Source organism: Bombina bombina, chromosome 6 (assembly GCF_027579735.1).
Source record: "Bombina bombina isolate aBomBom1 chromosome 6, aBomBom1.pri, whole genome shotgun sequence".
Classification (NCBI taxonomy): Eukaryota; Metazoa; Chordata; class Amphibia; order Anura; family Bombinatoridae; genus Bombina; species Bombina bombina.
Genome location: NC_069504.1, coordinates 1,088,597,635 through 1,088,610,385, shown reverse-complemented (window position 1 = coordinate 1,088,610,385; position 12,751 = coordinate 1,088,597,635). Strand labels below are relative to the sequence as shown.

Sequence of the window (12,751 nt, the reverse complement as noted above, 5' to 3'; positions counted from 1 at the left end):
TAAGCCGAACCGGTGAAGAAAGTGCATTCTGGAAGAGGTAATCTGAGATACCGATGCCCGCTGTTAGACTCCGGTTAGCAAGGCTATAGAGCGAGTGGGGTTTCTTGTATGCCGTTACATTACTGTTCCCAGAAGAGCATATCTATGTTTGTGCACTACACTCCGGTATCATATTGGATACATCTGTGTGTCTACACGTCATTAGAGTCTGCAATTTACAGACCATCACTGTCCAGAGTTTGTTTTGTTTGATACAGCAGCTGTAACATCAGCCAAAGAAATTGCAGGCCTGAGAAGATGACCTGAATATAAATAAGCTTTCCTTAGATAAGATTCAAGTTTCCCATCTAAAGTATCTTTAAAAGAAGTACTATCTTCCATAGGAATAGTAGTACGTTTAGCAAGAGTACTACTTTGGGGATCTTTTCCCAAAACTATAAAGAAACTGCTGGCAAAGGATACAATTTTTTTAAACCTTGAAGAAGGAATAAAAAGTACCACCAGGCCTATTCCATTCCTTAGAAATCATATCAGAAATAGCATCAGGAACTGGAAAAACCTCTGGAATAACCACAGGAGGTTTATAAACCAAATTTAAACGTTTACTAGTTTTAATATCAAGAGGACAAATTTCCTCCATATCCAATGTAATCAACACTTCTTTTAACAAAGAACGAATATACTCCATTTTAAATAAATAAGAGGATTTGTCAGTGTCAATATCTGAGGCAGGATCTTCTGAATCAGATAGATCCTCATCAGAGAAGGATAATTCAGTATGTTGCCCGTCATTTGAAATTTCATCAACTTTATGAGAAGTTTTAAAAGACCTTTTACGTTTATTATAAGGCAGAATGGCAGACAAAGCCTTCTGAATAGAATCAGAAATAAATTATTTTAAATTTACAGGAATATCTTGTGCATTAGATGTTCAGGGAACAGCAACAGGTAATGAACTACTACTGATGGATACATTCTCTGCATGTAAAAGTTTATCATGACAGCTATTACAAACCACAGCTGGAGGTATAACCTCCACAAGTTTACAACAAATGCACTTAGCTTTGGTAGAACTGTTATCAGGCAGCAGGGTTCCAACAGTGATTTCTGAGACAAGATCAGATTGAGACATCTTGCAAATGTAAGAGAAAAAAACATATAAAGCAAAATTATCAATTTCCTTATATGGCAGTTTCAGGAATGGGAAAAAAAAGCAAACAGCATAGCCCTCTGACATAAAAAAAAAGGAAGAGGCATATAGGAATCGGGTCTTAAATAATGAAAATATTTAGCGGCAAGTATGATGCACGACACAGACTGAATAATATTTTTTGTCGCCAAAAACGTCCAGAAATGACACACTCGCGTCACCGAAGACGCAACCTTGTGAAGGACACGGCGTCAACTAAGAGGCCGGAAATGCCGAAATTGCGTCAACGAACATAACTTTGCGCCAAAAAAATCTTGCGCCAAGAACGACGCAATAAACTCTAGCATTTTGCGCCCTCGCGAGACTAATTCTGCCCGCGAATTTAAAAGACAGTCAATTGAAAAAGACTATACCCCAGGTAAGAAATACATTTTTCCTAAAAAATGCATTTCCCAGATATGAAACTGACAGTCTGCAAAAGGAGATATACTGAAAACCTGAATCATGGCAAATATAAGTAAAATACATATATTTAGAACTTTATAAAATACATAAAGTGCCAAACCATAGCTGAGAGTGTCTTAAGTAATGAAAACATACTTACCAAAGACACCCATCCACATATAGCAGATAGCCAAACCAGTACTGAAATGGTTATCAGTAGAGGTAATGGAATATGAGAGTATATCGTCGATCTGAAAAGGGAGGTAGGAAATTAATCTCTATGACCGATAACAGAGAACCTATGAAATAGATCTCCCGTGAGGAAAACCATTGCATTCAATAGGTGATACTCCCTTCACATCCCTCTGACATTCACTGTACTCAGAGGAATCGGGCTTCAAAATGCTGAGAAGCGCATATCAACGTAGAAATCTTAGCACAAACTTACTTCACCACCTCCATAGGAGGCAAAGTTTGTAAAACTGAATTGTGGGTGTGGTGAGGGGTGTATTTATAGGAATTTTGAGGTTTGGGAAACTTTGTCCCTCCTGGTAGAATTGTATATCCCATACATCACTAGCTCATGGACTCTTGCCAATTACATAAAAGAAAAGGTGGTTATTCTGAAACGGCGCAAATTGAACCAGCGTAAACCGAGGGCCACCAGTATTTAAAAGCTGCAAACAGCATTTAAGATCCAGGACACCTGAAGAAATGGAATCATCTAATTACAAAAACAAACAAAGTGGATCCCATAGTTCAGTTTCTTAAGAGACATTAAATGATAACTGAAAAATAGAGTTCTTTTCAGTAAGTGATCTGCACACATTTATTTAAATTTCCCTTTCAGCAGATTTAACTAAAACCTCTTAATTAACATTACATAGGATCATTAGTGTATTTTTTTCTATTTATAGCAAATTATATCCTTTAAAGAATACAATGCAACTTTATGATGATGAGTTAATATCATGCCATTTTCAAAATCTATTACAAAAGGGATGCAAGCTAATTACTGGATAACGTATGTATAGAGTTAGAAGCAAATACTATACCATGCCACTTTCCCTTATATACTGTCCCAAAGGATCCAGATCCTATTCGCTGACCAACTGTAATCTGCCCATCTGCTATCTCCCAGTCATCACTAGAATCTCGACGACCAAGTGTTTTCTGCAAAATGGTAGCAACACAAATTTGCTCAACAAGAATGATGCAGAGATTATTAGTAGAGCACTTAACTATACAGAACACTGTTAGCTTCTCACCATTCGACTTCTGTCTTCTGTAGAGGAAGAGGAGGACTTGCGTTCTCTTTGCTGTCCAGGGGACTTTTGCAGAGATTTGACACTAGTGAGAGACCCAGGTAAAGAGGCAGGTGGTGTAGCAGATAAACCCGGAGTTGTACCTGTTTTTAAATTATAAAACAGTAGTTTAACACAACACAGAAAATATCCTTAGAGAAGGTTGTATTTAAAAAGGGACAGTCTAGTCCAAAATAAACTTTCAGGATTCAGATTGGGTATAGAATTTTAAACAACTTTCCAATTTACTTTTATCACCAATTTTACTTTGTTCTCTTGGTATTCTTAGTTTGAAGCTAAACCTAAGTAGGCTCATATGCTAATTTCTTAGGCCTTGAAGGCCACCTCTTATCTGAATGCATTTTGAACACAAGAGGGTGTTAGCTCACCTGAGCCATATAAATAACATTGGGCTCACTCCTGTGGAGTTACCTAGGAGTCAGCACTCATTGGCAAATATGCAAGTCTGTCAAAAGAACTTAAAGGGGCAGTCTAGTCCAAATTAAACTTTCATGATTCAGATAGGGAATGCAATTTTAAACAACTTTTCAATTCACTTTTATCATCAAATTTGCGTTGTTCTCTTGGTATTCTTTGTTGAAAACTAAACCTAGGTAGGCTCATATGCTAATTTCTAAATGCATTTGGTAGGTTTTTCACAGCTAGAGGGCGTAATTTCATGTGTTTCATATAGATAACACTGTGACCACGCCCTGAATTTATAAGTGAGAGGGCACCGATTGGCTAAATACATGTCAGTCAAAGAACTGAAATAAGGGGGCAGTCTGCAAAGGCTTATTTATTTATATAACCGTGTTGGTTATGCAAAATAGGGGAATGGGTAATAAAGGGATTATCTAGCTTTTTAAACAACAATTCTGGTGTAGACTGTCCCTTTAATCTAAGTTCTAGGACATAAAATAAATGTATCTGTTCAGTGAACATGCTTTTTATGAACTGTGTATTTCAAAAAAACATTGAACCCTCTACTATAAACAAACTACATTTACGGAAAAATAGAAAGGCAAGCTTCAGCTTTATTGAGATCATAAAAAATACAAACAATATTGGTAACTTCTAATTGCTATTTGTAAAAAGTAAACAAGCATTTTAGCATTATGTGGGTGGTGTATAAATAAGACCACCCTTCTAGATAATTTGTAAGTTTAAATATCAGAAAAGGTAGAGGGCTTTGATATACAGGTAGCCCTCAGTTTATACCAGGGTTAGGTTCCAGAAGGAATGGTTGTAAATCAAAACCCAGTTTATAATGTAAGTCAATGGGAAGTGAGGGAGTTAGAATCTAGGCCCCTCTCAAAATTGACAAAAGTAACACCTAAAACATTATTTTTAAAGATTTGAAATGAAGACTTTAAATGCTAAACAGCTTTATAAACCTAATTAAATAATCACACAACAGAATATCAGCAAACTAAGTTTAGTGAACAAAAACATTTGCTAATAATCACACAACAGACTGTATCATCAAACGAAGTTTAATGAACAAAAAAAAATTTTTACTTGCATTTTTCTGCAAACAGTTCTCTGCATTGTTAGCATGTTAGATAATATTGGGTCTGCACCTATTCTATGCATTTCAATCTGGACTGATTAAGCAGTTAGGCACTCTCACCTCAAGCAGCTGGACAGGAAGATAATAGGGAAGTGGCTGATAGATCTTGTTCCTTTGAAAGCTGCTCGATAGCTAATGTATGTTCTGTGTACACAGATTAATTTCAGTCTGCTAAGATTACATAATTTTGCTGCAACACAAGCGGACAGCTCCACCTACTGGCTATTTTAATTAGTGCACTGCTTTTCAATAGCAGTCACATGACTGAAAAAAGGGTTGTTATTCTGAAACAGCGCAAATTGAACCGGCGTAAACCAAGGGCCACCTGTAGTTTATTATGAAGCTGATAATTTAGTTTTTGATGCATTAAAACAGACATTGCTGAATCACTGAAAGTAATATTAGAAAAAAATAACATACCCATCAGTTTTGTGAATTTACATTAGTTCTTTATCTTTTCTTTTCTACTGAAAAGTTTTATATTACTTGGTTTGAGATATAAAAAAAACAAAAGAATGGTTCAATGTTTTAAAAAACACAAGGGTTCCATGTAAAACAAATCAGAAATATTCCTCTAGTATTTTTTATAGCTAGATGATAAAGTATGTACTTAAGATTAACTATATAAAAATGTTTACAAATAAATTAAAAATAAAATCTAAAAATAAAAAATGGTATAAAAATGGGGAAATGTTAAAGACATGGAATACACAATAAAATACTTATACATGTAATTTAAAAAGTGTAGCATTTACCACAGGGGAAAAACATTTAGAAATCCCTACTGTATCTTCACAGAGAATGCGTACAACTCAAAACACTGAGAATATCATGGAGTTTTTTTTTATTTATTTTATTCAATCCCTGTGCCTTTTCCAAGGAGTCGTTTCAATGTAACAACAAAAGCTTTTAAACTATATCAGTATGCTACTGGGCATTCCATGCACATTCAATGTAAAGTCACACACACTGAATAAGAGCAGATGTTTAGAGATGTAAGCATATAAAATGCATTTGCATGTGACACACAACACATACACTAAAGATGTCAGCAAAAAAAAAAAAGAGGAAGTGCAAAGACTTTTTATACACCTTATTCTTGTGTCCGGAAACCTGAGTCTCTAGTGTTCTGCAAATATAATCAGCAATCTATTCCCATTCCTTAACCCCTCTATCAACCTGTATGTCTTTTTCTGCCCCCTGAAAATCAGTTTCAGTTGCTATAACTATTCAACAGACAGTGTCAATCACTGTTTCAGTATTTACAGCACAGGGAAAACTGAACACAGGGTTTTTTTTTTGTAAGCTTAAAACCCTGTATCTTATATGCCAAAGAACATAAATAAAAATGTAAAATGAATACCTGTTAAAAAATGCCATGCTTAGCATTGTGTATGCCTTAAACCCTTGGATAATAAAGCGATCTGCAAAGTACTTGATTCCTCCATTGTAACCAAAATGTTAAACTATGGAGTTTGATATAGGCCAGGTTTCTTAGCTAGCAAAAATATTAATTTATGGAATAACTGATAAATTCTTGATTACTTTACTCGGTTGCTTAATTTATTACTACCATGAGGATCACTTAGTCCTAAAAATAAGAAAGCATGCAAAGCGAGGTCACACAAATGGAAGCTAAAAGGACAAGTGTGGTTAAAAAGTGCCGGCTTAACACTAAAAGCTGAAGAATTCTAGACCATTACAAGATTTCATGCATGTCCTACCACAGTGTATAAACGCAGCTTTAGTGTCTAGCAGATACTGGTAATAGCATTGCCTGTGTCCTGCACACTTATCTACAAGTGCTATGAGCCAAGGCAAAACAGTACCATTGGCTTTGTCAGCTAGTGTTTGAGGGGGAGGTGAAATAAACAGCCCAACTACCTCTGCAAACGGGGTCAGACTCAAAATCAAAGACTATTTCACTGGGGAGAGTATGTAGGAGTGGGCTGGGGTTCCGAGAGTATTTCCGAAGGCAGCGGGGCGGCTGGACCAGGGGGGCTGTGGGAAAAACACAGGCAGAAAAAAATAAAAAAATGTTTTTTAAAAAAGGGATGAGGGATTGGTGGGAAGAAAGTAGGAAAGGGGAGTAAAAATGGAAAAGTGGGAAAAAAAGTTTGAGTGGCGGGGCAGAATTAACATGAGAAAACAGCATTATATTCCAAATACAGTTCTCTAACAATTTAATAACATCAAGTCAAATTACATATCATTTTCCCATATATTAGTATTTAACAAAAAAACAATAGAATTCACACACAAAAAAGGGGCATATATTAATTTTTTTAAATAAATACTCAATCAGAATATAATGAAAACATAGTAGCATATTTTATTCTGCTAGAACACCGAGGTATATTGCTTATTTTTATTATAAGAGAATAACATCATAAAAGGAAACCCGTGATATTGTGTAAAATACTATTATGCAAGATGTCAAGTTTAAAAATGAAAACAAAACATATGGGGAAAAAAAATATGAAATGCTTAGCAGAAAGACCATACTAGTACATTCACATTGATTTGCACATTTAGTTATGTTACGTACGCACTGCTTAGCACAGATCTGAGATACTTACCTCCCTCCCTTCGTTGGAGTCCTTGGTCTCTAATAATGTCCTAAATCACAAAAGTACAGGTTATATTAAATACTGTCAAGGAAGGGCATTTTTTTTTATTTACTAAAACCCCAAACACATAAAATATAACTGACATATGAAGAAATTAATCCAACATGAGACCCATAATGCAAATTTTGGATTTAGCCTATAAATAGGGATCCCACCCAAACAGTATTTTTAAGGTTTACATCAATGCAGAAAATAGTGAAACAAAGCCCCTATCATAGTAAAATGTCTTCTGAATGTGTTAAAAACATAATTTACGTAAGAACTTACCTGATAATTTATTTTCACATTGGCAAGAGTCCATGAGCTAGTGACGTATGGGATATACATTCCTACCAGGAGGGGGCAAAGTTTCCCAAACCTCAAATGCCTATAAATACACCTCCCACCACACCCACAACTCAGTTTAACGACTAGCCAAGAAGTGAGGTGATAACACAAAGGAGTAAAAAAAGCATACAAAAAGGAGGAACTGGAAATATAATTGTGTTTTTATACAAAACCCCCCCCCCCCATAACCACCATAACAATGGTGGGCCTCATGGACTCTTGCCAATATGAAAGAAATTAATTTATCATAAATTATGTTTTCTTTCATGTAATTGGCAAAAGTCCATGAGCTAGTGACATATGGGATAGAAATACCCAAGATGTGGAAGTCCACAGAATAGTCACTAGAGAGGGAGAGAGAAAATAACAGCTATTTCCACTGAGAAATTAAATCCACACAATAATTAAGTCTCTCAAAAAAATTAAATCAAAAGCAGTAGAATCAAACAAACCGCTGCCTGAAGAACTTTTCCTACCAAAGACTGCTTCAGAAGAAGCAAATACAACAAAATAGTAAAAACAATAAAAGTATTTAAAGACGACCAAATTACCGATTTGCAAATTTGATCAACCTATGCATCATTCTGAAAAAGCCCAAGAAATGGCGAATGAGCTGTAAATCTCTGAGGCGGAGCCTGCCCTGCCTCCAAATGAGCCTTGAAAAACAAAAGCTTTAATCAGGATGCCAAAGAAATGGCAGAGGCTTCCTAACCTTTTCTGGAACCAGAAAAACAGCAAATAGACTAGAAGTCTTCTGAAATCCTAGTAACCTCAATATAGAATTATAAAGCTTTTACCACATACAAAGGATGTAAAGAACTTTCAAAGAATTCTTTAGGATTAGGACACAAAGACAGAACAACAATTTCTCTACTAATGTTGTTCAAATTCACAACCTTAGGAAAAAAAGAAGTCCACAAAACAACTTCTCTAGATGAAAAAAAAAATCAGATAAGGAGACACACAAGAGAGAGCTGATAAATCAGAAACTCTTGTAGCAGAAAAAATAGTCAAAAGAAACAATACTTCCCAAGAAAGTAGATAATCTTCAAAGAAAATATAGGCTCAAAAGAAACAGACACTTAATTCATGAGGGATTCCACAAAAAGAAAAGTCCATATATTTGAATACTGCTCTTTCATATGTATGTATTGGATACTTGTAAAGCTCGTCTAATCACCCATAAGGGACTCAAGACACTGCTCACTTAATCGACCTCAGATGGATGAAAGGCTGAATGGACCTCACCGGGAATCGAACCTGCAACTCTCAGGTTGCTACATAGCTCAGCCACAGTGTATTAGCATGCTAAGCTATCTGTCCGGCTTTAATAAAAGAAATCTCAGAATCCACAAGTGGTCTGAATGAAATAAAATATGAGGATAAACATCCTGAAAATGGAGTGGACCTGAAATGACCTTAACAAAAAGGCATAATAGTCCTTAGAAGTTGAGACTCTAACAAAACAATATAAAAGTCTTCAGATCCAAGAATGGACAGAATAAACCTCTCTTCTTAGGGACAAAAAACAGAATTGAATAGAAACCCAAATCCTATTCCTGCAAAAAGAACTGGCATAATCACTCCTATAAAAAAAAAAAAAAAATCAGAGTGTACTGAGAAAGAAAAATTATTGCCATAGGAGGTCTCATTCTAAAAATCTATTTAAACCCCAAGAATAATATAGAATTTGGACTGAGTTCATCCAAAAACAATTTAATCTGCCCCCCACCAGAAGGACTGGTTTGAGAACCGCACCTTCATTCAGTCTAACTAGTAAATTATATAGCGTTTTTCCTCCCAGGAGGATACATAAAAGCTCAGAGTAAATGAAATTAGCAGCTGATAAAAACAGTAGTTATTAAACAAATAAATGGTACACAATAAATTGACTTTAAAAGCCAAAGGGCTGTATTAACCCTGCCGGAAAAGGAATCTATGACCCTTCGATCTAGAACAAGCATTTGTAGTCAGGACATTCACCAACTGATCTACATCACTGGACTAAAAGTAGGGCCGAAAAAAACTCTAAACCTCCAGAAATAGTGGAGATCATAGAAATCAAATAAATTATTATCCTAACAAGAGAGAGATAATAAAATATATTTGAAATCATAATAATAGATATAGTAAACAAAATTAAATTAATCCATCTAAAGTAAATAAACAGATTTAAATACTTGAGAATCTGAAACTGCTTATGCTAACTGTTCAACAAAGGATGAAAGAACGTTAATGTCAGCCACAGATAAAGCTGAGCTAAAAATATAAAAACAGTACGTGAATATGCTCTACTAAGGTTATATTCAAATTCTAAAGAATACTGAACAAGTACCAATTTCCATAGAAATAGAAGTTCAGTCCCAAGAGGGAATCAGAATAACCATCCTCTAGAATATAATACAGATAGTATATTGAATAGGAAAAAACCTCAAAAGCAAAAATGTTAAAATCCAGATTTGAAAAGGATTATTAACATAGTTATTAGGAGGATTGGACTCCTAAAAGCTATAAATAGAAACATTTCCTTAACAAAGAACAAAAAATGTTCAAATGAAAAATATGGAGAATTTTTAACAAACTGTCTGATACATGATCCTTTGAGCCAACGAAACCTTCATCAGTAGAATAAACTTAAGTATGCTGTCGGTCAGAACAAAATTAAATAAATCTTAATTTTGAAAAGACCTCATAAGTTTACTTAAAGGCATAATAGCAGTAATAACCTTTTATGATATAAGCAAAAACGTGATGTTTGCAGATGAAATCAAGTACATGAACTTAATATGTAAAAAACAGTAAATGTTATTGTACATGTAGAAACATTGCTAGCATAAAACATGATAAATAAATGCCACATCATTGAGCTGAAGAAAACATAATTTATGTAAGAACTTACCTGATAAATTCATTTCTTTCATATTGGCAAGAGTCCATGAGCTAGTGACGTATGGGATATACATTCCTACCAGGAGGGGCAAAGTTTCCCAAACCTCAAAATGCCTATAAATACACCCCCACCACACCCACAATTCAGTTTAACGAATAGCCAAGAAGTGGGGTGATAAGAAAGGAGCGAAAGCATCAACAAGGAATTGGAATAATTGTGCTTTATACAAAAAAATCATAACCACCATAAAAAGGGTGGGACTCATGGACTCTTACCAATATGAAAGAAATGTATTTATCAGGTAAGTTCTTACATAAATTATGTTTTCTTTCATGTAATTGGCAAGAGTCCATGAACTAGTGACGTATGGGATAGCAAATACCCAAGATGTGGAACTCCACGCAAGAGACTAGAGAGGGAGGGATCAAAATAAAGACAGCCAATTCCGCTGAAAAATTAATCCACAACCCAAATCAAAAGTTTTAATCTTTATAATGAAAAAAACTGAAATTATAAGCAGAAGAATCAAACTGAAACAGCTGCCTGAAGTACTATTCTACCAAAAACTGCTTCTGAAGTAGAGAAAACATCAAAATGGTAGAATTTAGTAAAAGTATGCAAAGAAGACCAAGTAGAAACTGACCTAGTAGAATGAGCCGTAATCCTCTGAGGCGGGGATTAACTCTACTTCAAATAAGCATGATGAATTAAAAGCTTTAACCAAGATGCCAAAGAAATGGCAGAAGCCTTCTGGCCTTTCCTAAAACCAGAAAAGATAACAAATAGACTAGAAGTCTTTCTGAAATCTTAGTAGCATCAACATAATATTTCAAAGCTCTTACCACATCCAAAGAATGCAAAGATCTTTCCAAAGAATTCTTAGGATTAGGACACGACGAAGGGACAGCAATTTCTTTACTAATGTTGTTGGAATTCACAACCTTAGGTAAAAATTTAATTGAAGTCCGCAAAACCGACTTATCCTGATGAAAAATCAGAAAAGGAGACTCACAAGAAAGAGCAGATAATTCAGAAACTCTTCTAGCAGAAGAGATCGCCAAAAGAAACAATACTTTCCAAGAAAGTAAATTTAATGTCCAGAGAATGCATAGGCTCAAACAAATTAAGACTCCAAGGAGGAGAGATTGACTTAATGACAGGCTTGATACGAACCAAAGCCTGTACAAAACAACGAATGTCAGGAAGATTAGCAATTTTTCTGTGAAACAGAACAGAAAGAGCAGAGATGTGTCCTTTCAAGGAACTTGCAGACAACCTGAAGAAACTGTAAAATCCTAGGAATTCTAAAAGAATGCCAAGAGAATTTATGAGAAGAGCATCATGAGATGCAAGTCTTCCAAACTCGATAATAAATCTTTCTAGACACAGCTTTACGAGCCTGCAACATAGTATTAATCACTGAGTCAGAGAAACCTCTATGACTAAGCACTAAGCGTTTAATTTCCATACCATCAAATTAAATAATTTGAGTTCCTGACGGAAAAAAACGAACCTTAATATATTAGGTCTGGCCTTAATGGAAGTGACCAAGGTTGGCAACTGGACATCCGAACAAGAACCATATAACAAAACCTAAGCGGCCATGCTGGAGCCACCAGCAGCACAAACGATTGCTCCATGATGATTTTGAAAATCACTCTTAAAAGAAGAACCAGAGGCGGAAAAATATAGGCATGATCTAACCACCAAGCCAAAGATAGTTGAATATTGGGATTCAAAGATATTAAAAGTGATATCCTAGAATAATCCCTGCACCATTAATTCAGCATAAAAAACTGGAAAGGTTTCATATGAAAATAAGCAAAGGGAATCGAATCCAATGATACAGCCATGAGACCTAAAACTTCCATGCATATAGCTACTGAAGGAAATAATAGAGACTGAAGGTTCCGACAAACTGAACCCAATATAATTGTCTCTTGTCTGTAGAGACAAAGACATTAACACAATCTATCTGGAAACCTAAAAAAGGTGACCCTTGTCTGAGGAATCAAGGAGCTTTTGATAAAAAAATCCTCCAACCATGTCTTTGAAGAAACAACAAAAGTTGAATCGTATGAGATTCTGCAGAACGAAAAGACTGAGCAAGTATCACGAGATCATACAAATAAGGAAACACTGAGAACCTTGAAAAGATTCTTATAGCTGTAGCTAGGCCAGAAGGAAAAGCAACAAATTGGTAATACTTGTCTAAAAAAGAGAATCTCAAAAAATAAAAATAATCTGAATGAAAACAGAATATGAAGATATGCATCTATTGAATCTATTGCAAACAAATAATGCCCTTGCTGACCAAAAGGCAGAATAGACCATATAAACACCATTCTGAAAGATGGTACTCCTATATGACAACTCAAAAAGATTTTCTATCTTTGGGACAATGAATAGTTTTGAACAAAACCCCAAACCCCG

General features: G+C 35.2%; 1 protein-coding gene across 1 annotated transcript in view; it reads right to left on the bottom strand.

Annotated features, from left to right (window-relative positions):
- The window catches only part of BRAF (B-Raf proto-oncogene, serine/threonine kinase), a 375,820-nt gene that overhangs the window by 177,117 nt on the left and 185,952 nt on the right, over positions 1 to 12,751 (bottom strand). Inside the window, exons 7-9 of the mRNA XM_053719002.1 lie at positions 7,051 to 7,090; positions 2,863 to 3,002; positions 2,650 to 2,767 (exon numbers count right to left, since the gene is read on the bottom strand). Coding sequence (XP_053574977.1) covers positions 2,650 to 2,767; positions 2,863 to 3,002; positions 7,051 to 7,090 — 298 coding nt within the window. The remainder of the gene's footprint in view (positions 1 to 2,649; positions 2,768 to 2,862; positions 3,003 to 7,050; positions 7,091 to 12,751) is intronic.